The sequence below is a fragment of the Rutidosis leptorrhynchoides genome, chromosome 10 (assembly GCF_046630445.1).
Source record: "Rutidosis leptorrhynchoides isolate AG116_Rl617_1_P2 chromosome 10, CSIRO_AGI_Rlap_v1, whole genome shotgun sequence".
Taxonomy (NCBI): Eukaryota; Viridiplantae; Streptophyta; class Magnoliopsida; order Asterales; family Asteraceae; genus Rutidosis; species Rutidosis leptorrhynchoides.
The window spans coordinates 235256845-235281525 of NC_092342.1; the positions used below are offsets into that span (position 1 = coordinate 235256845).

The window sequence follows — 24681 nt, forward strand, 5'->3', positions numbered from 1 at the left end:
TGGGAATGGGTATTTAATTATGTAATTCACTTCTATACTTGTTCTTATTTCTTAATGATGATTTTATGTATATACATCTATGTATGTATGTATGTATTCCTACTTGATTCCTCTTGCAACTACAACTTATGAACTTTGACCTTGTTTTGTTTGTTTTGTGTGCCTTTTGGGTGCCAGAGTTGGGTCCCTTTTGGTGTTCTGTTTCAATGATGCTAACCGTTGTGTTGTATAGATTTATAAATCTATTAAAGATGTTAAATTCAAATACGTTGATCTCAATTGACGATGCTTGGCAAAAACAATAATACTCATTTACATATTACGAACAAACGTCCCAGCTAATAAAGGAAAGTGGCTTTTAACTTTCTACTTGTATGGTTAACTGATAAACTTTGTACACAACTGAACACTCTGAATACTCTGGCAGTCTGGCCTATATTTCACAGCTCCTTATAAAGGGCATATGCAAGTTCAAACTGAACACTCTGAATACTCTATAGCCCATATTTCACAGCTCCTTATCAAAGAGCATATGCAAGTTCAAACTGGAGCTGAAAGCCAGAGGTACCATTTTGTTCAAAAGAAATGCAGGAAAAAAACATATCAACAACAAGAAATTTTGGCTATTATTTCAACAACAATAGCTGGGAATAAGAGAAAGTTCGCTAATAAAGTGAGAACGTCTCATATCTTGGGTAACACACATTACCAAAGTTGATTTTGAAGAGGGAAAATTGATAACTTCTCTTTCTTCATTCTTAATTTCTCATCCATCAATCAAATTCCATCAAATATGCGGGGTTTAGATGAAAGAGCTCCGGGTCAACCCCTCAAGTGTGCGATCGAGCTGTGTGACATAAGGATATTACCGATAAAGCGAGCCATGCTTTATGACTATCAGTATCCTGCCGCACATTCGTCCAACATTAGAACATGTATGAAAAGCTTAAACCATCCCCATGAGGTTCCATTTAGGCTACTTCTACATCTGAAAAGAAAAGAAAAAAAAAAAAAGAAAAAAAAATCTGCTCAGTTCCAGAAAAAATGATAAGAATTTTTGAATTTTTAAATATATATGGAATAAATTAAGACACATACATTTACAGGATGTACATTCAGCAAAGCTGATAAGCCACTTCTTGTGTCTGAAAGGGAGATCCAGGTTTGCTATACATTTGGATTTGTAGATGGGTCATCCTTCAAGCCTTTAGTGAGCAAATCATAGTTGATTGATGCGAGTTGTGATAGATTCTGAAGCAAATACAAGATATATCTATAAGCGATACCAGTTTTCATATATATGTTATATAATTATGGACGGTCAATAATAAACTAATGAGTAAATGAATTTATACAGCATGATATTGAAAAGAATTTGTAAAGAAAATGCAATACCTTGAAGGAGAAATTACTAAATGAGTAGTTGACAGCATATCCTGAATCAAGTTCACTAAGACCCCCAATGTGACGCCCCGTACTAAATCATCATGTACGGACCATCAACAACAGGATCATTACAAGGTTAAGTACTATATGCGTTTTCAAAACAGAGTTTACAATCATAAATAAAAGTGACGTCATAACATACGTCAATTGTTTTACAAATCAAAAGTATGCTTCGCTAAGTAGAAGCATTAAACAAGTGTACGTGACCATAATGGTCGTTACATAACATAAATTCATAAGTAAAAAGTTTGAATGCAACATAAGTAGTCATGCGATAACAACTCTAGGCAGCGGGTTCTACAGCACGACTAGTAAGATAGCGGAAGCGACTTCAAGCACCTGAGAAAATACATGCTTAAAAAGGTCAACACAAAGGTTGGTGAGTTATAGTTTAAGTATAACAGTAATGTAAGTAGGCCACGAGATTTCAGTGCTACAACGAGCGTTTCAAAAGTATGTAAAAGTATATGCTTAACCGTGGGCACCCGGTAACTAACTTAACGTTTAATGTACCCCCTTAAAGTGCACTTGGCAAGTGCGTATAACCTCGAAGTATTAAACACTCGTTAAATGCTAGCGCTACTAGCCCGAGTGGGGATGTCAAACCCTATGGATCCATATCTAAGATTCGCGTTCACGGTTCAAAAACCAATGATTAAACGTTACCGAGCTAAAGGGAATGTTTCTGCCGTTGTATAACCCACACATATATAAAGTTTAAGTACTCGTGCCTAGTATGTAAAACATAAAATCCGCATGTATTCTCAGTTCCCAAAATAAGTTAAAGTAAAAAGGGAATGCTATAACTCACAATGATTAGTAGTAATGGTAAGGTAGTAGTCGGAAAGTGGTGTGCAAGTAACGGTCCAAACGTCCTCAACCTAAGTCAAATAGCACTAAGTCAATAAGTCGTCTCAAAAGGTTTACAAGTACGTAATTAGGGTCATAAGGGTCATCATCAATCATCATTAAACAAAAGGTAACAAGTAAGACTCGTTTATGAAAGTCGTTTAAAACAAAGGCCGACTTCGGTCAGTCACCACGGCCTCTACCCTTACTGAATTAAGGTGAGACCAGTGGTCATGGCTCCGTCTATGAGTCCCTTAAGTGTGGTAAAATTTACAGAAGCAAACTCGTCTTGGTTTGACCGTGGCGACGGTCTAAGTGCGAGTAGGTCAGAAATTTCTGCACAACGTTAAAGAACATGGTAACGATCGGAGGGCCGTAAATCCTAAACCGTAACTCGGATTAAGAAGAGTCCTATATGAAAAGTTATCTACTCGAAAAGTTCTATCTAAAAATCAAGGTTAGAACAGCCCAGGTCTACTGGTCTGTTCCAGAAATAGCTGAACAGAAACTTTTGGACAGAAACAGTGGGTTTTAGGTGAGTTCCGGTGTCTTGGTGCTTGATGCTCATCATGGTTCTCATCCTTGATGCGTATAGCTTCAAGTGTACAACTCGTTGATGTGTTTGCATCATCTTAACCAAAGTTTCACCATCATAACACTTGTGTAAGTCTAAGACATGAAGCACAACTCACTTAAGTGTTGCAAGTGTTTTGATGAACCAAAGTTACATCAAAGTCTTGGATTTAACACATACATGAAATGTAAAGGTAATATAGAACTACAAACTTGAATGTAAACTAACTAATCAAGATCTTAAGATGTAGAACATAGTTCTTAGTTAGATCTTGAAGATCCAAGACCCAAAGGTCTAGATCTAAAGTCATTAAGTTAAACCCTAAGTAATCAACACTTGCATCTTTACTTTCATGAAACCATAAGTTACAAAACTTAGATTTTCAACTAGTAAAGTGTATGTAAGCTTTCAAGCTTTTGTTTATGACAAAATAAGTAGACCATAAGCTATAGAACTTAGATCCATCACAAGTATATGAAGTTATAACTAAGGAGTTACACTTCCATGTTCTTGAAACTTTAAGGTTAACTTTTAGTTCCAAGAATTATGAGATCAAAGTTAACTAGTAACATTTGACCAATAATAACCAACAAACATGAATTTAAAGTGCATGAAATGAAGAATTAAACCTAGTAAACAAGTAACAAGTTCATGGCATTCATACTTTAAAGATTCAAACCAAAGTTTGATCTTTAAGAAAGTAAACTTTTAAGTTTACAAACATGATTTACAAGTATGATTTACACACATGAACCTTAAATCTTTTGAAGCAATAAATGTAGAATCATAAACTAGTGAGTTTATGTTCTTGAGTGTTCTTGTAAAACAAGATAAAATGAAGAATCAAACTAAAGAGTTTGAATCTTGATAAAAAGTAAGTAAGTAATTAATAATCAAGAACAAGTAATAATCAACAACAATTACAACTAAAAGTAAATAAATAACAACAATAACAATTGATGATGATGATGTATGTGTGGCTTATGCCACGGTTTTGGCAAAGGAAAAGAAAGGAAGAAAAGCTCTTCAAGTTACTTACAATCTAGAGAGAGTTTGAGAGAAAAGTGGAGAAGTATGTGTGTGTGTTTGAGAAATGAAGTGAAGTAGCAAGTGTATGTAATAAAAAAAGAAGATTTTGAGTTCTCCATGGCCCTCAAAGGCCACGGTTTTGCAGCCAAAAGGGGAGGAGGGTTTGGTTTGTTGGTTACTAGCATGCTAAAGTTCAAAAGATGGTTAATAAGGTTGCCTTGCATGGGAACTAGGTGTAAGGGACTTGTAACTTGATTCCATTTGCCTAATCAATCTAGTTAAGTTCAAATATGATGCATACATGAGTGTTGGGCTAATTAAGTCCATTAAGAAGTAGGTTGGGCTTCTAAAGTCCACTAATACTAATAAGGGCCCAAGTAACTAACTAATAACCATAGTTAATTAAAATGATTATTAAACTTAATCATGAATGTAAATAATACTTGAAAATATTATTCGTGTAATGTACGTGTGTCACAAAGACGTTTCGGGCATTTAAAGTCAAGTACGTGCAATCACGGCAACAAGTAAATGTAATAACGTACATTCGTTTAATCACAAGTATTAATAATAATAATTATTAATAAATAAACGTTGGAAATTCCAGGGTCGTTACATTACCCACCTGTTAAAGAAAATTTCGTCCCGAAATTTTAAGCTGAGGTAGATGGAGGAGTCGGGAAAAGGTGAGGATACTTTCGCATCATTTGATCCTCTCGTTCCCAAGTAAACTCAGGTCCTCGTTTGGCATTCCATCGTACTCGTACAATCGGAATCTTGTTGCGTTTCAACGTTTTGATCTCACGATCCATAATCTCAACAGGTTCCTCCACAAAGTGGAGTTTGTCATCAATAGTAAGTTCTTCCAAAGGTATGATGAGTTCGGGTGCAGCAAGGCACTTCTTCAAGTTTGACACATGGAAGGTAGGATGAACTGAGCTCAATTGTGCTGGTAGATCTAAACGGTAAGCAACTGGTCCAACACGTTCCAAGATCTCGAAAGGACCAATGTATCGTGGGTTCAACTTTCCACGTTTTCCAAAACGGATCACACCTTTCCAAGGTGCAACCTTCAACATTACACGATCACCAACATTAAATTCAAAGTCTTTCCGTTTAAGATCGGCATAGCTCTTTTGGCGATCACGGGCAGTCTTAAGTCTAGCTTGAATCTGAGCAATCTTCTCCGTGGTTTCATGAACTACCTCGGGTCCGGTGATTTGCTTTTCGCCTACTTCGGCCCAACAAATAGGAGATCGGCACTTACGACCATACAATGCTTCAAAAGGTGCAGCATTAATGCTTGAGTGATAACTGTTATTGTACGAGAATTCGGCGAGTGGCAAATGCCTTTCCCAGGCCTTTCCAAAATCAATGACACATGCACGCAGCATGTCCTCCAAGGTCTGAATCGTTCGTTCACTTTGCCCGTCAGTCTGAGGGTGATAAGCAGTACTCATGTCGAGACGAGTTCCCATGGCTTCTTGCAAGGAACGCCAAAATCTAGAAGCAAAACGGGGATCGCGATCGGAGATGATCGATAAAGGTACACCGTGTCGTGATACAACCTCCTTGATGTACAGCTGAGCAAGTCTTTCCATTGTATCAGTTTCCTTCATCGCTAGGAAGTGTGCAGATTTGGTGAGGCGGTCAACAATAACCCAAATAGTATCGCATCCGCCCACCGTCTTCGGCAGCTTAGTAATGAAATCCATTGTGATCCTTTCCCACTTCCATTGTGGGATTTCCGGCTGTTGAAGTAACCCAGAAGGTCTCTGATGCTCGGCTTTAACCTTCGAGCAAGTCAAACACTTACCAACATAAGTCGCAACGTCCTTCTTAAGATTCGGCCACCAATACTGTTCTTTAAGGTCGTGGTACATCTTACCTGCACCGGGGTGAATCGAATATCTCGATTTGTGTGCTTCATCAAGTATCAGGCTTCGTAGATCTCCATAGTAAGGTACCCAAATTCTTCCGGCATAACATCGGAGTCCAGACTCTCTAACCTCGAATCGAGAGACAAGTATGTTCAAATGCTCGTGAGATATGTTCTCCTCCTTGAGAGCCTCAACTTGGGCTACTCTGATCTGGTTGTTGAGGTTCGAATGGATGGTGATGTTCAGAGCCCTAACACGGAGAGGTGCCGTCCTCTCCTTTCGGCTTAAAGCGTCAGCTACAACATTGGCCTTGCCAGGGTGATAACGGAGTTCACAATCGTAGTCGTTGAGCGTCTCGATCCATCGTCGCTGTCTCATATTCAATTGCTTCTGATCGAAGATGTGCTGGAGACTCTTGTGATCGGTGAAGATAGTGCTCTTAGTTCCATACAAATAATGTCTCCACAATTTGAGTGCAAAGACAACGGCTCCAAGTTCAAGATCATGTGTAGTGTAGTTCCGCTCGTGAATCTTCAATTGGCGGGAGGCATAGGCAATAACCTTTGATCGTTGCATCAATACACAACCAAAACCACTCTTCGATGCATCGCAATAAACAACAAAGTCGTCACTGCCTTCAGGAAGTGATAGGATAGGTGCGGAGGTTAACTTCTTCTTCAAAGTTTGGAATGCTGATTCGTGTGTGGGTTCCCAAATGAACTTCTTGCCCTTGTGAGTCAGTGCGGTCAAAGGACGCGCAATCAGAGAAAATCCTTCGATAAACCTTCGATAATAACCGGCGAGACCTAGAAATTGACGAATATGCGTTGGAGTAGTGGGGGTATCCCACTTGCTGATGGCTTCAATCTTGGCGGGATCAACTTTGATACCCTGGTCGCTCACAACATGACCCAAAAACTGTACTTCCTTCAACCAAAATTCGCACTTGGAGAATTTGGCGTAAAGTTGCTCTTGTCTTAAGAGTTCAAGCACTAATCGGAGGTGTTGCTCATGTTCTTCTTCGCTCTTAGAGTAGATGAGGATATCATCTATGAAGACGATAACAAACTTATCCAAGTAAGGCTTGCAGACACGATTCATGAGATCCATGAACACGGCAGGTGCATTTGTCAAACCGAATGGCATCACGAGGAACTCATAATGACCATAACGGGTCCTGAATGCAGTTTTCATCACGTCACTTTCCTTCACCCTCAGCTGGTGATATCCGGATCGCAAATCGATCTTTGAATAAACGCTCGATCCTTGTAGTTGATCAAAAAGATCATCAATTCGTGGAAGAGGATATCGATTCTTGATTGTCAATTTGTTGAGCTCACGGTAGTCGATACACATACGAAAGGATCCATCCTTCTTCTTCACAAACAGAACAGGTGCGCCCCAAGGCGAGAAACTTGGTTGGATAAACCCTCGATCTAATAGCTCTTGTAGTTGACTCTGTAATTCTTGCATCTCGGAAGGTGCGAGTCTATAAGGTGCGCGAGCTACAGGTGCAGCTCCTGGCACTAAGTCAATTTGAAACTCTACTGCTCTCGGTGGCGGTAATCCAGGCAGTTCTTCGGGAAAGACATCGGAAAACTCGTTCACAATACGCACATCGTTCACGTTCTTCACCTCAGTTTCTACTGCTTTCACATGTGCTAGGACAGCAAAGCGTCCCTTCTTCATAATCTTTTGCGCTTTCACGCAACTAATGAGGTTCAACTTCGAGGTACATCTCTCTCCATAGATAACCAGTGGTTCGCCATCTCCTTGTGGTATGCGAAGTGCTTTATCTCCACAGATAACATCGGCCTTTATCTTGCTCAACCAATCCATACCGACGATCGCGTCAAAACTTCCCAGTTTGATAGGTATCAAATCAATTTCGAAATCTGCACCAGCTATGTTGATAATAGCTCCACGACTAATATGGTCAACCTTTTCAAGTTTTCCATTGGCTACCTCGACAAGCATACTTTCCTTCAAAGGAACTAACGACCAATCTAACTTATCACAGAAATGTCTACACACATAGCTCCTATCGGCACCAGTATCAAATAGGACAGAAGCTAAAAGATTGTTGATCTTGAATATACCTGTCACCAAGTCGGGGTTGTCGCGTGCATCTCTTGCATTAACATTGAAGGCTCTAGCACGTGGTGGTCCGCCGTCCTTATGCTTGTTAGGACACTCGTTTCTGAAATGGCCCGTCTTTCCACATTCATAACACTTCTTAGGCCCATTGTTGTTGTGGTTTGGCTTCACATTCAAATTGGTAACCTTGCAATCCTTGCCAACATGTCCAGATCGTTGGCACTTCTCACAGATAACATTGCAATACCCAGTGTGGTGCTTGTAGCACCTATTGCATTGTGGTAGGGTTCCTTTGTAGTTCGGATTGGTGCGGTTGTTGTTGTTGGGGTTGGTGTTGTTGTTGTGCATGTTGTTGTTTTGCCTAAACCCTTCATGTCGCTTTGCCGGGTTTTGATCATAGTTCCTACCCCTGTTGTTGTTGTGGTTGTTGTCCCATTTCCTCTTTTCACCACTAACAGTTTCAAACTTAGCCTTCTCCGGCTCGTCAAGGATGATTTGATTTAAGAGAGTATGCGCCATGCGCATTGCTTCGGGAACACTTGGTGGCTTGGATGAGGTAACATTACCCTTGATGGACTTAGGAAGTCCCGAGAAGTATTTCTCCAAACGCTTAAATTCGGGGGTGACCATGGTTGGACACATAAGAGCCAATTCCAAAAACCTACGGTTGTAGCTGTTAAGGTCGTTCCCTACGGTCTTCAATTGCATAAATTCGATTTCCATCTTTTGAATCTCGGTTCTCGGACAGTATTCCTCGATCATAGCACATTTAAATTCTTCCCAAGGCGTAGCATACGCCTCATCAATTCCTTTCGCTTGGGCCATGGTATTCCACCATGTGAGCGCGCCATCAGACAGCGTGCAAGATGCAAATTTCGTTTTGTTAGCCTCAGAACAATTGCTAACCCTGAATACCGATTCCAGCTTTTCGAACCATCTGGTGAGACCGACGGGTCCCTCAGTGCCACTGAAGTAGTGTGGCTTGCAGTTTTGAAATTCCTTGTAAGTACACCCATCTCGAACGACAGGTGGATTGACAGGCGGTGGTGGTGGAACTTGGGGTTGTCTTTCAGCTAGTGCAGCAGCGACTCGCTCGTTAATCATTTCCTCAATCTGGGCGGCGGTAGGTGTGATTCTTCCGTTGGCCATGATGTTCTATACAAACATTTTGACTCAAGTCAAAATCCATTATGCAATTAATAATAATATAGTATATAACAACCAACATGAAAACAGCACAACACATGTTGATTAAGTAATGCAAGCATATATAAGTACCACAAAACCATGATATGATAACGTAAATAGAACACTTGCGCACAAAGTAACAACACAAATTCCATTCATTAATGATAATAAGTTCATACATTACAATAAGTTCGTACATTACATAAGTGAAATATGAAAATACAAAAAGAGATTACAATACAGAATCTAGTACAAAGTCCTACGGCGATGGTGGGTACAAGATGTCCAAAACATGAGTCATCTGCTCCTCGAGCTCAGTAACTCGAGTCTGGAGAATCTCAATCTCCCGCCTCATTTCCTCATTAGAGGAAGATGGTGGGGCAGGTGGTGCTGGTGGTGCAGGTGGAGCCGGTGGTGCTGAAGTGGATGGTCCGGCTCTGGGTGGAGACGGTAATATCAGTGGGTCGGCGGGGTACGGCACCAGCCGTTTACGAGCAGTGATCCTACGACGCCGACCATAAGCGTCAGTGACAGTACGACCAGGAATTATGCCAGCGAAGCGATACCGCTTCTTCGGCGGGGTAGAAGGTGCCTGAATCGGTCGGTCAGCGGGATCCTCCTCATCACTGGAGTCGTCAGATGAGGTGTCGTCTGAAGAAGCATCGGTGGAAGAACCGTCGTCTGAATCATGCGGTGGTGGCGCGGGTGGCTCAACATATCCGAAAGCGGCCAACATCTGTCGGTGTCGGCCTGGAGTAATCACGGCTAAGCGGCCGTCGGCAGTGCGTCGGCAAGGTGTGCGAAAATGATTACGGAAAGGACCCTCCCCAAACTCCGCGGGGATATCTATGCCACCAATGCGAGCCAGTTGCCTCAGGGGTCTGGAAGAAGACGCCGGGATAGGCACACTAGAGCTAGCTCCAGAACTAGAGGCGCCGGGGTCGCCAGTGGGTGTCGGGGCCGGAATGTCAGCAGCAGCAGCAGCAGCAACAGGTGCAGCAGTGGGAGGAACAACGGGGCCTGAGCCGCTCGGGATGTCAGTAGGTGGAACGTCCGACATCTGAACAAGGAAAAATAAATTTTCCATGTCAGTATGTCATAAAGCAAGCAAATAATAGGCCAACAGTTTAATTCATGTATAACAATAAGTAGCATGGCAATATCAGTAATCGTACGAAACTAGCATGCAATCGAAAGCAAGTAATAGCATGCAGTAGTGAAATCACGTAGTAGCATACGGCATATAGCAGTAACAGTAAGCAGCAGCATGCAGTAAGTTTAGCGGAAACAAGTAAACTATCAAGTTGTAGATTAGCCCTATTAGTGAATCCTACTCGGGTCGGTCTTAGACTCACTAATGCATCCTAATTCCCTACAACCAATGCTCTGATACCAAATGTGACGCCCCGTACTAAATCATCATGTACGGACCATCAACAACAGGATCATTACAAGGTTAAGTACTATATGCGTTTTCAAAACAGAGTTTACAATCATAAATAAAAGTGACGTCATAACATACGTCAATTGTTTTACAAATCAAAAGTATGCTTCGCTAAGTAGAAGCATTAAACAAGTGTACGTGACCATAATGGTCGTTACATAACATAAATTCATAAGTAAAAAGTTTGAATGCAACATAAGTAGTCATGCGATAACAACTCTAGGCAGCGGGTTCTACAGCACGACTAGTAAGATAGCGGAAGCGACTTCAAGCACCTGAGAAAATACATGCTTAAAAAGGTCAACACAAAGGTTGGTGAGTTATAGTTTAAGTATAACAGTAATGTAAGTAGGCCACGAGATTTCAGTGCTACAACGAGCGTTTCAAAAGTATGTAAAAGTATATGCTTAACCGTGGGCACCCGGTAACTAACTTAACGTTTAATGTACCCCCTTAAAGTGCACTTGGCAAGTGCGTATAACCTCGAAGTATTAAACACTCGTTAAATGCTAGCGCTACTAGCCCGAGTGGGGATGTCAAACCCTATGGATCCATATCTAAGATTCGCGTTCACGGTTCAAAAACCAATGATTAAACGTTACCGAGCTAAAGGGAATGTTTCTGCCGTTGTATAACCCACACATATATAAAGTTTAAGTACTCGTGCCTAGTATGTAAAACATAAAATCCGCATGTATTCTCAGTTCCCAAAATAAGTTAAAGTAAAAAGGGAATGCTATAACTCACAATGATTAGTAGTAATGGTAAGGTAGTAGTCGGAAAGTGGTGTGCAAGTAACGGTCCAAACGTCCTCAACCTAAGTCAAATAGCACTAAGTCAATAAGTCGTCTCAAAAGGTTTACAAGTACGTAATTAGGGTCATAAGGGTCATCATCAATCATCATTAAACAAAAGGTAACAAGTAAGACTCGTTTATGAAAGTCGTTTAAAACAAAGGCCGACTTCGGTCAGTCACCACGGCCTCTACCCTTACTGAATTAAGGTGAGACCAGTGGTCATGGCTCCGTCTATGAGTCCCTTAAGTGTGGTAAAATTTACAGAAGCAAACTCGTCTTGGTTTGACCGTGGCGACGGTCTAAGTGCGAGTAGGTCAGAAATTTCTGCACAACGTTAAAGAACATGGTAACGATCGGAGGGCCGTAAATCCTAAACCGTAACTCGGATTAAGAAGAGTCCTATATGAAAAGTTATCTACTCGAAAAGTTCTATCTAAAAATCAAGGTTAGAACAGCCCAGGTCTACTGGTCTGTTCCAGAAATAGCTGAACAGAAACTTTTGGACAGAAACAGTGGGTTTTAGGTGAGTTCCGGTGTCTTGGTGCTTGATGCTCATCATGGTTCTCATCCTTGATGCGTATAGCTTCAAGTGTACAACTCGTTGATGTGTTTGCATCATCTTAACCAAAGTTTCACCATCATAACACTTGTGTAAGTCTAAGACATGAAGCACAACTCACTTAAGTGTTGCAAGTGTTTTGATGAACCAAAGTTACATCAAAGTCTTGGATTTAACACATACATGAAATGTAAAGGTAATATAGAACTACAAACTTGAATGTAAACTAACTAATCAAGATCTTAAGATGTAGAACATAGTTCTTAGTTAGATCTTGAAGATCCAAGACCCAAAGGTCTAGATCTAAAGTCATTAAGTTAAACCCTAAGTAATCAACACTTGCATCTTTACTTTCATGAAACCATAAGTTACAAAACTTAGATTTTCAACTAGTAAAGTGTATGTAAGCTTTCAAGCTTTTGTTTATGACAAAATAAGTAGACCATAAGCTATAGAACTTAGATCCATCACAAGTATATGAAGTTATAACTAAGGAGTTACACTTCCATGTTCTTGAAACTTTAAGGTTAACTTTTAGTTCCAAGAATTATGAGATCAAAGTTAACTAGTAACATTTGACCAATAATAACCAACAAACATGAATTTAAAGTGCATGAAATGAAGAATTAAACCTAGTAAACAAGTAACAAGTTCATGGCATTCATACTTTAAAGATTCAAACCAAAGTTTGATCTTTAAGAAAGTAAACTTTTAAGTTTACAAACATGATTTACAAGTATGATTTACACACATGAACCTTAAATCTTTTGAAGCAATAAATGTAGAATCATAAACTAGTGAGTTTATGTTCTTGAGTGTTCTTGTAAAACAAGATAAAATGAAGAATCAAACTAAAGAGTTTGAATCTTGATAAAAAGTAAGTAAGTAATTAATAATCAAGAACAAGTAATAATCAACAACAATTACAACTAAAAGTAAATAAATAACAACAATAACAATTGATGATGATGATGTATGTGTGGCTTATGCCACGGTTTTGGCAAAGGAAAAGAAAGGAAGAAAAGCTCTTCAAGTTACTTACAATCTAGAGAGAGTTTGAGAGAAAAGTGGAGAAGTATGTGTGTGTGTTTGAGAAATGAAGTGAAGTAGCAAGTGTATGTAATAAAAAAAGAAGATTTTGAGTTCTCCATGGCCCTCAAAGGCCACGGTTTTGCAGCCAAAAGGGGAGGAGGGTTTGGTTTGTTGGTTACTAGCATGCTAAAGTTCAAAAGATGGTTAATAAGGTTGCCTTGCATGGGAACTAGGTGTAAGGGACTTGTAACTTGATTCCATTTGCCTAATCAATCTAGTTAAGTTCAAATATGATGCATACATGAGTGTTGGGCTAATTAAGTCCATTAAGAAGTAGGTTGGGCTTCTAAAGTCCACTAATACTAATAAGGGCCCAAGTAACTAACTAATAACCATAGTTAATTAAAATGATTATTAAACTTAATCATGAATGTAAATAATACTTGAAAATATTATTCGTGTAATGTACGTGTGTCACAAAGACGTTTCGGGCATTTAAAGTCAAGTACGTGCAATCACGGCAACAAGTAAATGTAATAACGTACATTCGTTTAATCACAAGTATTAATAATAATAATTATTAATAAATAAACGTTGGAAATTCCAGGGTCGTTACACCCAAACTCATCAGCCTGTAAAAAATTTAATTTGCCAAGCAAGTCAAAAATAAAGGACAAGCAGATGATGTTTAAACTCTGATAATTAATTATTTATGTGTAACAAGTTATAGAGCGACAGACCACTTCATCATTGTGATGGCTAATGCAACTACTGCTACTCATGGTTCCATCGTCACTAGAATTTTCTGAAACACTAGTTGCGTACACCTGCTCTGAGTTACTCCATGTGTACCGACTCGTGAAATAACTCGTGTCTAGTGCGCTCTCTGATGACGGGATGAATGCAGCCTGACACAAATTAGCAGCAAATCAGCTCAAATTAATTAATAAAAAATGTCACATATAGGTGGTAAAATGGGTGGATAAAGTGGGTTGGGTAAAAGGTTATAATGGGTCATAATGAGTCAAATTGGATGGCGGAGGGTTGGATTAACTCCCAGACACTTTTTGTCCATATAAGTGTTTAAGTATGACTATGATTACAAAAATGATAACAAATAAAAAATATTACAGTAATAAATGGGTCAAGATTACCCCGTCTAATTTCACATAAAGTAAGTACTAAATAAATGGAAGTCTGACGTACCTTCTGCCTGGCTAGTGTATCCCAGTTAATATCCCTAAAATATGGGTGCTGCTTAACCTGCATTAATTAAATAAGTAAACTTCAGTTCACACTGAAATATGTCACCATTGTTAGATTTAAAATTAAAAAAACAAAATCGTTATAAACCTCAGTTGCTCCCCTGGCTCCAAGTCTTTGGTTAGGATCTTCGGTCAATAGTCTACATCATGATAATATACACTTCATTCATTAATTACTACACCATTTTAATAAAAATACCCTTTTCTATATATGTATCGCATTCCACAAAATCCCTAAGTACATGCGAAATGAAAGAGCTAGTGACATGTGAAAAAAATTAGACACGTTTATCGAGCCAACCTAACCCGTAAACAAAAAGTTACCTGTTAGATATTAAACAACTTTGTCCACAAATACACAACTAACCCAGAAGAAAGATAATAGTCAAGTTACTCTTACTGATCAATGAGATCCTGAGCATCAGGGCTCATTTCCTCCGGCACAGCGGGCCACGGTATGTTACGGTTCAGAATGTTATCAAATATCATCTGAAAACACAAACAAAAGACAAAACGCGATAAGCAAGATCAGATTCCAACCAAAAGTCACATCAAATCACACCAACATCAGATCTATATCCGACTCTTTTCACAAATGCAACAAGAAACTCTTACAATGGAAGTAACTCTTATTATGGAAGAAATTACTCAGATGCATATTTGAATCTTTCGAACGAATACAGCAAGTAACTTATATACATACATAATTGGAAATATGCAGATGAAAGAACAAAAATGAGACAATAACCTGAGGGTGCTCTGCATTGAAAGGGGGAATGCCGACAATCAGCTCAAATAGTATTACACCAACAGACCACCAATCCGCTGATGTACCTGTAAGGTTTCAGATAGCATCTTATAGTTAATAAATGTTTCAGAAAAAAATTGAATAAAAAATATAAACAGCAGAACCCTAATAAAGAATTTTTATGAAATATTATAGCTAATTTGAATCATATCAAGTTGTTAACAAACCATGCCCAGTTCCAAGGAGAATCTCAGGTGCCAAATAGTCGGGGGTACCAACAGCAGAGCGGTTTTTACGTCTTTCTTGTTGACTCTCAGATAATGACTGAGATTCGTTTTCTCCCAATAATGATGTGCCGCTCACTGCAGGACCAGACAAATCGTCTGTACTATCAATCAGACCAACTTTTGAAAGCCCAAAATCTGTTAACTGCTCAAAACCATGAAAGAATTATGTATGGGTTATTAATTATGATATGACAAAGTTAAATTCATGTATATGAAGATTGAAAAATGCACGTGTTTGGCTCGTTGGATTATTACATTTCAAAATGGGTAATATCTGATATACCTTGTAATGGGTCAAATCAGGTTAAGGTGGCCCAAACAATATTATTAACAAAATTACATTTTTAACAAACAATTAAGTTATTAGGGTGTCAATTGTTATGTTACATTAATAGTTCAATATAATCTTATATAACAATAACAATTTAGAAGGCTTTAATGTTCTATGAGTTAAACATACAATTTACACGAAATTTGACTAATTTGACCCACATTTGAGGTTCTACTTTTACCGGTTTTTTCAAAGTAAAGATGAAACATATATGGAAGCTGGCAGCAGCTCCCATTATTGTAATTATGAACAACTATTAATGAACCGATTCATTAAAATGTCTATAATGTGTCCTCCTAATACGTTAACAAGTACAGTAATAACTAAAAACTAGCAAGTTACCTTAATATGACCATCATGTGCGATCAACAAATTGTCTGGTTTTAAATCACGGTGAACAACACGTAGAGAATGTAAATATTCCAAAGCAAGAACCTGACCAAAATGTGACAACGTATTTGATATGACCAATGTACACATACACAGATACATGTAAAGATTCAGACTTCACACTAACATAAAAACCATACCACTTCTGCAATGTATATACGAGCAACATCTTCATCCAAGCAGCCTAGATTTCTCAATAATGAATATAAATCACCACCATTTAAGTATTCCATCACAAGGTACAAATTTTCACGGCATGTAAATGAATAGAAGAAACGAACCTGACAGAAATGATGGTCAAGTAAGAAAAAGGAAATTATTTCTGTATAATGCTATCTCAACCAATTATTGGCGCATGCTTTTAAGCTGTGGGTTATGCTTTATCTTTAATGGGTATGGGTAATGGGTATGGGTATGGGTATGGGTAAAATTTAATTAATTAGCTAAACATGAAGATGGTAAAATAGGTCATAGAATTCCTGGAGTGTATTTTTAAAGCATAAAACCTTCTAAAAGATTTCATTCACAAAATTAACTTAGGGAAATTGTTCAAAATACACTTTTTTTAGGCTTCAAACAAAATACATTTTTTTTTTTAAAATTGTCTTTTTACACCATTCGGTAGACGGGATTCCGTCTACCACCTTTATCTGTCGTCTACTACCATTTTTACAAAGTAGTTGACGGTGAGATAAAGGTGGTAGACAGAATTCCCGTCTACTGGCAGGGTTAGTAGACAGCGAGAACAAAGCAGTAGACAGACATTTACAAAGTAGTCGACCGTCTACTGCCTTGTTGTTGCTGTCTACTGCCTTGTTAGTGTCTACAAGGCAGTAGACAGCAACAATAAGGCAGTAGACAGCAACAACAAGGCAGTAGACGGTCGACTACTTTGTAAATTCTGTCTACCACCTTTATCTCACCGTGGACTACTTTGTAAAAATGGTAGTAGACGACAGATAAAGGTGGTACTGCCTTGTTGTTGCTGTCTACTGCCTTGTTGTTGCTGTCTACTGCCTTGTAGACACTAACAAGGCAGTAGACAGCAACAACAAGGCAGTAGACAGCAACAACAAGGCAGTAGACGGTCGACTACTTTGTAAATGTCTATCTACTGCTTTGTTCTCGCTGTCTACTAACCCTGCCAGTAGACGGGAATTCGTCTACCACCTTTATCTCACCGTCGACTACTTTGTAAAAATGGTAGTAGACGACAGATAAAGGTGGTAGACGGAATCCCGTCTACCGAATGGTGTAAAAAGACAATTTTTAAAAAAAAAGTGTATTTTATTTGAAGCTTAAAAAAAAAGTGTATTTTGATCAATTTCCCATTAACTTATTACAGTATTTAATCAACATTAACATTAATCATAATTGACCCGTAATAAGAAGTCATAAAAATAATTAAGCAAAGAGTTCTTGGGTCAATTCAACCAGACATGGCACGTTTCGACCCGCACCAAACGATTACCCGTTTTGACACATTACGCAGCCCGCCCGTCCACCCATTTAGCTATATATAATAATTTCAATGAAAGGCAAAATGTTAGATGCTAGATATCGTTACCACAAAAGGATTGCGGACTGATATCAAAATATCACGCTCTGCCAATATACTCTCAACAGCATTCTTTCGAATCATGTCAGCCTTTTTAAGCACCTACACACAAATCCACGTTATACAACGCATGCAATGAACTTTTCAAGATTTATATAAAATAGGAAAGTAACTTATTCTCAATAGTATAACATCAATATATCAATATATTTCATAATATATATGTCTTCCCGAAAATACACATCAACATTTTAAGTCACCTTTATAGCAAAAAGATCCCCTGTCGTTCTCTTTTTCGCCAAAAAAACCCGACCAAATGCTCCACGACTAATTGGTTTTATAATCTCAAAGTCGTCTATTGAAGTGCGGTCCTTTCCTGAATGCATAGGGCTTGTCCTGAGACTACGTACAACATCATCCTCAAGTGGAGCATCTTCATCGATAACAGTACTTGTAATATCAACTTTTTCATCATCAACCATCTCACAAAGCTGCAAATACTTCTCCCTGGTAACAAATAACTTATTATGCTATGAACAGAAAACACATGTAAGTATCATCTGGTAAGCTAAGAACACAAGTTTGAACAAAATTTTGTTCAACTTGTAATATCAACTTTTTCATCATCAACCATCTCACAAAGCTGCAAATACTTCTCCCTGGTAACAAATAACTTATTATGCTATGAACAGAAAACACATGTAAGTATCATCTGGTAAGCTAAGAACACAAGTTTGAACAAAATTTTTAAAATTTTTATCCTGCTTTGAAAATCCTTACAAGGGTTTTAGTAAAGCTTAAGGATTTTTGCACTTAATGTTTACTTAAAGATAATGTCAAGAAAATGCCATATTGTAAACAGTCCCTAATGGGAGACCAAAACGAGTCGTCTTGGGTTGAACCATCATGTCAAAACTTCAGTATTCATATTTTGAATGTTATATCTAGCTAATGAACTATAAGACCTATACTCTGAACATAATAATCTTACATCTCAAACGATGCAATTTAAGAAGCTTTAGGAACTTGAAAACACTTTGTTCAACTTGCAAGCCGAGTGACTAGGTCAACCCATGCGAGTTGCTTCCTAATTAGCATGGTTTACCCACTTGACCCATTAGAATAAACAACCTAACTCAGCCTATTTTTTGGTGATGGGTCATAATTACCCACTCCAATTCTTAAGAAAGATATTTGAAACAACTTAACAGCAAGGAGCTCACCGTATAAGCTTCTCTATGCGTGCTCCAAATGTCTGAACGGTTAAAGCATCAAATTTTCTGCGGTCAACGACAACCCTCAGATCATCAAGACAAGTCAACAAATAAGGCAAAGAGCGATCATCATTTAAAGGTGTATTTCCAGCACAGCGAGCAATATCAGCCAGTTCATTCATCTACATAAATTATAAGAATTTCCAACATGGAAATGAGTTACTCATCACTTAATTATCAGATTTCAAGATACAGGTAGCAAACTGGTTTTCTTGGACAGTTGTAAAATTAACTAGCTATCCCAAAAATTTAGGGTTAAAGCTATAAATACGCTATATACTTTCACTTTTGTTCCAATGTAGGCTATATACCCAATAAAATACCATTGTAGGTCACATACTTTCGAAAAGTGTTCTAATATAGACTATTGGTGACCGGTTACCTGCTGAACCGGTAAAATCAATTATTTAGCATTTTTTTCTAAAAAAAATTTATATGGCTACAAATAGGTTATATACTTTCATTTTTGTTCCGATGTAGGCTATATACTTAAATAATTTGTTCCGATGTAGGTTATATACTTCCATTTTTTTTGCTCGTTTTTCTTTCATCCGGTTAACAAGTTCAGTGCGTTTATATTAGCACACTTTTTGAAAGTATATAACCTACACTGGTATTTTTTGGGGTATATAGCCTACATTGTAACAAAAGTGAAAGTATATAGCGTATTTATAGCTTTAACCCTAAAATTCATCACATTTTTGCAACTAATGACCTGATTATGATATGGCACATCCAAGAACCCCATACAAAAAGAATACAATTATATATACTACAAAAAAAAAAGGGAAAAAAAAAAAAAAAAAAAAAAAAAAAAAAAAAAAGATAAACAAAATACAGAAAAATTATGCTTCACAGACAAAAACAGGATGCTTGCAAATGCATGTTGGTAATTTATTAGCAGATTTATGATATATTTGATCATGATTGAAACTACCTGGGGAAGGTCATCATGTTCCGAGTAAGCACCCTTCCCTGCCAATAGTAGGTCTATTTGACTAGTCCTAGGTGTCATCAATGGCGACCTAGGAGTCATGCTACCAGCCGATGATGTTGTCATTCCTTGATCAGACTTTGGACCAAAACGGGTCCTACATGACATCGAAGGTAGACCTTTAAGATCCTCCATCGAAACAGAATTATCACTTTCTGGCAAACTATTAATCATATCTTCTGAACCTCGTCCAGACAAATCACTTGGTGATACATTATCACAATCTTCAGTAACACTCAAATTCAATACTTTAATTGAATCCATCAACTTTTCTAAATAATCAGCAACTCTAACTAGACGTTCATCTACACGTAAACCTGTTTGATCACATCGATCAGCAATTGCACAAACTCTAGAATGATCTTCAACGTGTAATGTAGGAACCTCTTCTTCACATATTCGACAAATTATCGAACTTTCATCGTCTATATTCGGTTGATCCCCCCAACCCCATGAAACTCGATGTTGATGCTTAAAAGGAGTACTACTTTGAACATTTGAATCTTTTAACTGTTCAATAGGTTTCATGTTAGTCAAATCAACATTACTAATTACCTTATTATCCTTCAGCTCGTTTACCAAAACTTCTTCTGTCGGGATTTTTACACCCGGAGACGGGAATTTCTTCCAAGAAGCCATTCGATCTCGTCCTGATGGGGAGTCTAAGTATTGTGTTGTTTCTAAAGGAGGTGGGGTTATAATATTATCAGGTTTTAAAGCTTTTTCTTTCTTCAAATCCACCCCGTGGGGCCCGTGTTGTTCTTCACTAAAGAATTTCCTAGTTGATGGTGTTTTTGAGGGTTTTGAAGCACCAGATATAAGTTTATCAGCAGAATGAAGTGATTGGCGAAGTTGAAGAACAAGTTCATCTTCAGCTAAACCACTTTCTTTATGAAATTGTAGTAAACGTGTGCATCTAGTGAGTATAAAAAGCATACGTGTATGAAGTTGCTTTATGATACCCATTGGAAGCTCTTGACGTTTATCATCAAGTTCTTGAACAATGCCCTCACATTGCAACCAAAACTCACCAGGTGATGTCATCGCACACCTTTGAGCCAATACGAGTAGATCCTCTAAATTTTCTTGCCATTGTGGTTGACTTTCTGCATTTTTTTCAAGAATTCCTAGTAAATCTCCAGCCAATATATGTAGATCAACGTCTACTTCTTCTTTTGCTTTGTCAAACTTAGCCCGTATCATTGATAAAACCTCCTGCTCAAAAAAAAAAAATTCATAGTAACAACAAAGTATTCAAAAGCAGATGGTATATGAGATAAAAATGGCAATTTGGACTCATTAAATGAAGAAAGGATCGATTCCAGGTTATGTAGTATACTATGTCTCTAAAGAGTAGAACAAGTAAAATTAAGCTTAGCATACAATAGGGCAGAAGGGTTGAAAAATACTAAATTATATGTGAAAATTCAACTTTTGTGATCCAGCTCATGAAAATTACTAAATTATATGTGAAAATTCAAGTTTTGTAATCATACTTGACAGTCGATACGCTAATAATCAATATGATCTGAAAACTCTAGAGCAAAGAAGTGTTTTCAGGTTAATCTTGCCCATGCACTATAGTAAAAATCCCAATTAATCCTCGATTAATCCTATTTAGAAGCAAGCAGGCTGATTAGATTTTCCAGAATCCTAGTCTAACATTTTTTTAGATAAAAAATTGTTTACTTTAATCCCGTTTTACCCAGTAACCGAATTCAAAGGATTAATATTAATATACCTCTACGTTATTTGTACCACGAGGCTTCCAATGAGGGAAAGGGCGTACGCCTTTTGAGTTTAACTCATGGGAGAAGCTTTTGATGTCATTAGGATATCTCTTTCTAGGTGCACTTGTAACCCGCATTATTGCTTGAAACCGAGGAGATTCAGATTCCTTAGGGTTCTCACAATCATATGATGTCTGAACAAACATGTAGAAACTAATGTTTCAGTTACATATCATACAAACAAAATCGGCTAAAGCAAGCTACATAAGTAAGAAAGAAATAAAATTGTTTAGCTAGAGTTTGAAGTTACATTACCTTCATCTCTGGAGTCAAAATATCTGAACTCCTCAAGTTTCCAGAATATCCCCTTGACTTCATACGCCCTAACAAGGTAATTGTATAACTCAAAATGTTCATATATGATGAATATATATATCAGAACACTTGGTCTCATAAACTAGTTTACATGTGAAAAAGAGAGTAAATTTATTTACCCAACTTCAAAGAATATACATACATCCCAAACATAAATGAATTACCATGTTTTTAGCTGTGATATTAATGTAACAAAACTACGGCTCTATTTTTTGAGTCAACAGCAAGCGTCGATTTATTGGCGTCTTGACTGCCGCTTAGAGCCTAAATTGAATTCCATGCAGAAAACCCATGGAAATTTGATTCTACCATTCTCATGGCGTCTCAATTTTATTTTTAATTTAATTTAATTTTATTATTATTTTTAATTAATTTTTTATTTTTTAAATTTTTTCCTAGTTATTGGCTGGAGGTCCACTCGGAAGCAATCTCTCTATCCGTCGAATAGAGAGAGGGATGACTTTCTCCACTTTTGAGAGTGTTTCACTCTGGGTGGAGAAATGACTCGTCTTTTATTCTCGGTTAGGGGAAGGATTGTCTACATCTCACCTCCCCATACACCACTCATGTGGTATTGGGTTTTGTTGTTGTTGTTGTTGTTGATTAATGTAACAAAACTGATAGTTATAAACTAACTATAAACTTAGTAATTATGCTAATCCATGTAAAAAATCACAAGAAAATAAAAGAGGCTTTGGAAAATTAATGATATGGTCTTCTTAATCAACTAAAAATATGGAGGCTATCCTTGAATTAGATATCACATCAAAAAATCATAACTTCTACAAGTTAGATAATTATATGGCTACACTTAATGTATATAATATAAATCATATATCAAACATCATATGTTAGGTTCAATGAGGTCTCTATAGAAGCTTGTAGATACTGAATCTCCAGTGAACAATGTAATTAACCTTGAGTCCTAGTTAGGCTATACCTTCTTACACATTTGACAACAATTGATGTCAAGATATTTAATATCACTAGTCATATAGTAGTAACCTTACATTTTTGTATATGTTGATAGTAATGTCATAATTCTGAACTTCAGAAGCGAAGAAATAAAGCATTTCCTAAGGCAAACAAAACTCCATAACTAAACTGAAGTATATGAATGTCTAAAAAACAAACTGTTTTTAATTCGAAAAGGAAAACAAAATGTAAAAAAAGTACCAGCAGCTTCTGATGAAGACTCTCCATTTCGTAACGGAGAGCGGCCGATAACATTAGGTGTCTGATCTCTCAAAGGTAAACTGGTTTTATTCATGAAATCTGAACTAATCACATTGTTGTCAGCGCCATTTACAGAAGCCATCTTCTTCTTCTTCTTATCACCCAAACTACTTCCATCACTACCAGTACTACTATTTTTCGATTTCGAAAGATTACTAGCTCCAATTGAGGACACCTTACCATTATTACTACTACTATTAAACCCTAGAAAGCTCTCTTGTGGCAACGGTCCTGATCTAGTCTTAATCCGATTCAATCCAAGTGACGATGCTAAAATCGGCGAAACTGCAGGTGCAGGTTTTCGATTCGAATTAGGTTTTGTACTTGTGCTAACAGGAGTCTGTGAATTAGAAGATGAAGTTGACGTTGAAGATACATGTTTGACTTGAGTTTTACGAAATGAAGAACTAGTGGCGGCGATTGGTGGTGGATGATGATTATGATCGTCTTTTGATTTAGGTTTCTTTTTATCGGATCCAATTGGTGAGTTTGAATTTGATCCAATTGATCGAGGACTGTCTGATCCTTCAGGACTTGAAGTGCCTGACGATTTCTTTGAAGAGAAGAATCTACCTTTAAACACCATTATTATTAATTGTTAATATTAACTGGTAATCTACTATAGATATTGATATAGATATAGATATAGATATAGATAGATGATCTTCTTTAAACCCTAATATATCACAACAATCTTAGCAGTAGCATGATCTATACGATGACGATGTTGATACTAGTGTTGTAAAAAAAGGAAAAAACGGGGGTGTAGACGGGGTGTAGACGGATTTTGGAGTGCCCCGTTCCGTTTATACATAAAACGTTTGAAAAAACGGAAATCGGTCAAAAACGGTCAAAAGACGGTCAAACACGGTCCGAGACGGGAAAAAACGGGTTTTTCTGATTTTTTTCAAGGTTTTTTTTTTTTTAATATTAAACGTTGTGCTATTACTTAGGGTTTCTTTTTTTATGTTTGAAATGTTGAAGTATTTAAACATGTGTGAAATGCTTATGTTTGGAATAATGTAATGTACAATATATATATAATATATAACATTTTTATTTAAAAGTCAACGTTAGTCAACATCCGTCTAGACCTCCGTCTCGACCCCGTCTCGACCGTCTCGACCCTTTTAGGACCCGACCGTCTCGACCCCGTCTCGCGTCTTTTGCAACCTTGGTTGATACTGTAATATGCTGTAGAATTAAAGTTTTGGGACTCAAAAGTTTTGGGTTTTGAATTAAACTAGTGGGGTGACTTGGTGTTTGCGCCGGTTCTCCTTTGATTAACATTAATTACGTATTTAATTATTTAGAAAGTAATTATTTATTTATTTTTTTTGTTTTATTTTTCGTTTTGTCGAGAAAGGACTCAAAATGGTTATTTGATTGATTTGTAATAAGTGTGAAAGTAATTATTCATCATTTTCTATTTTAGTTTTCGTCATGTCGAGGGAAAAGACCGAAATGTTCAATCAATAAAGTGAGACCAACGATCGGTACAAACTATTTAATAAAATAGGAAAAGCTACTGTATATTATATATATATATATATATATATATATATATATATATATATATATATATATATATATATATA

At 37.4% G+C, this 24681-nt stretch overlaps 1 protein-coding gene across 1 annotated transcript; it reads right to left on the bottom strand.

The window, feature by feature from the left end:
• Positions 1–277: 277 nt before the first annotated feature.
• On the bottom strand, positions 278–23758 carry LOC139872325 (probable serine/threonine protein kinase IREH1). Its single transcript, XM_071860175.1, has 19 exons — positions 23024–23758; positions 21788–21855; positions 21484–21666; positions 19686–20957; positions 18698–18870; positions 17735–17981; positions 17484–17576; positions 16057–16197; positions 15869–15961; positions 15136–15337; positions 14909–14994; positions 14561–14649; positions 14249–14300; positions 14102–14158; positions 13636–13803; positions 13513–13527; positions 1396–1458; positions 1099–1251; positions 278–988 (listed from the first exon to the last, which is right to left on the bottom strand). Exons 1-18 carry the CDS (start codon positions 23667–23669, stop codon positions 1168–1170), a joined length of 3732 nt encoding a protein of 1243 aa, XP_071716276.1. The 5' UTR covers positions 23670–23758; the 3' UTR covers positions 278–988; positions 1099–1167.
• Between the last annotated feature and the right edge of the window lie 923 nt (positions 23759–24681).

Coding starts and splice junctions, on each gene's coding strand:
- LOC139872325 (XM_071860175.1), bottom strand. CDS start 23,669: ATGGTGTTTAAAGGTAGATTCTTCTCTTCAAAGAAATCGTCAGGCACT. Junction 21,856..23,023: donor GTCTTCATCAGAAGCTGCTG/GTACTTTTTTTA, acceptor TTACCTTGTTAG/GGCGTATGAAGTCAAGGGGA. Junction 1,252..1,395: donor TTAGTAATTTCTCCTTCAAG/GTATTGCATTTT, acceptor TATTTGCTTCAG/AATCTATCACAACTCGCATC.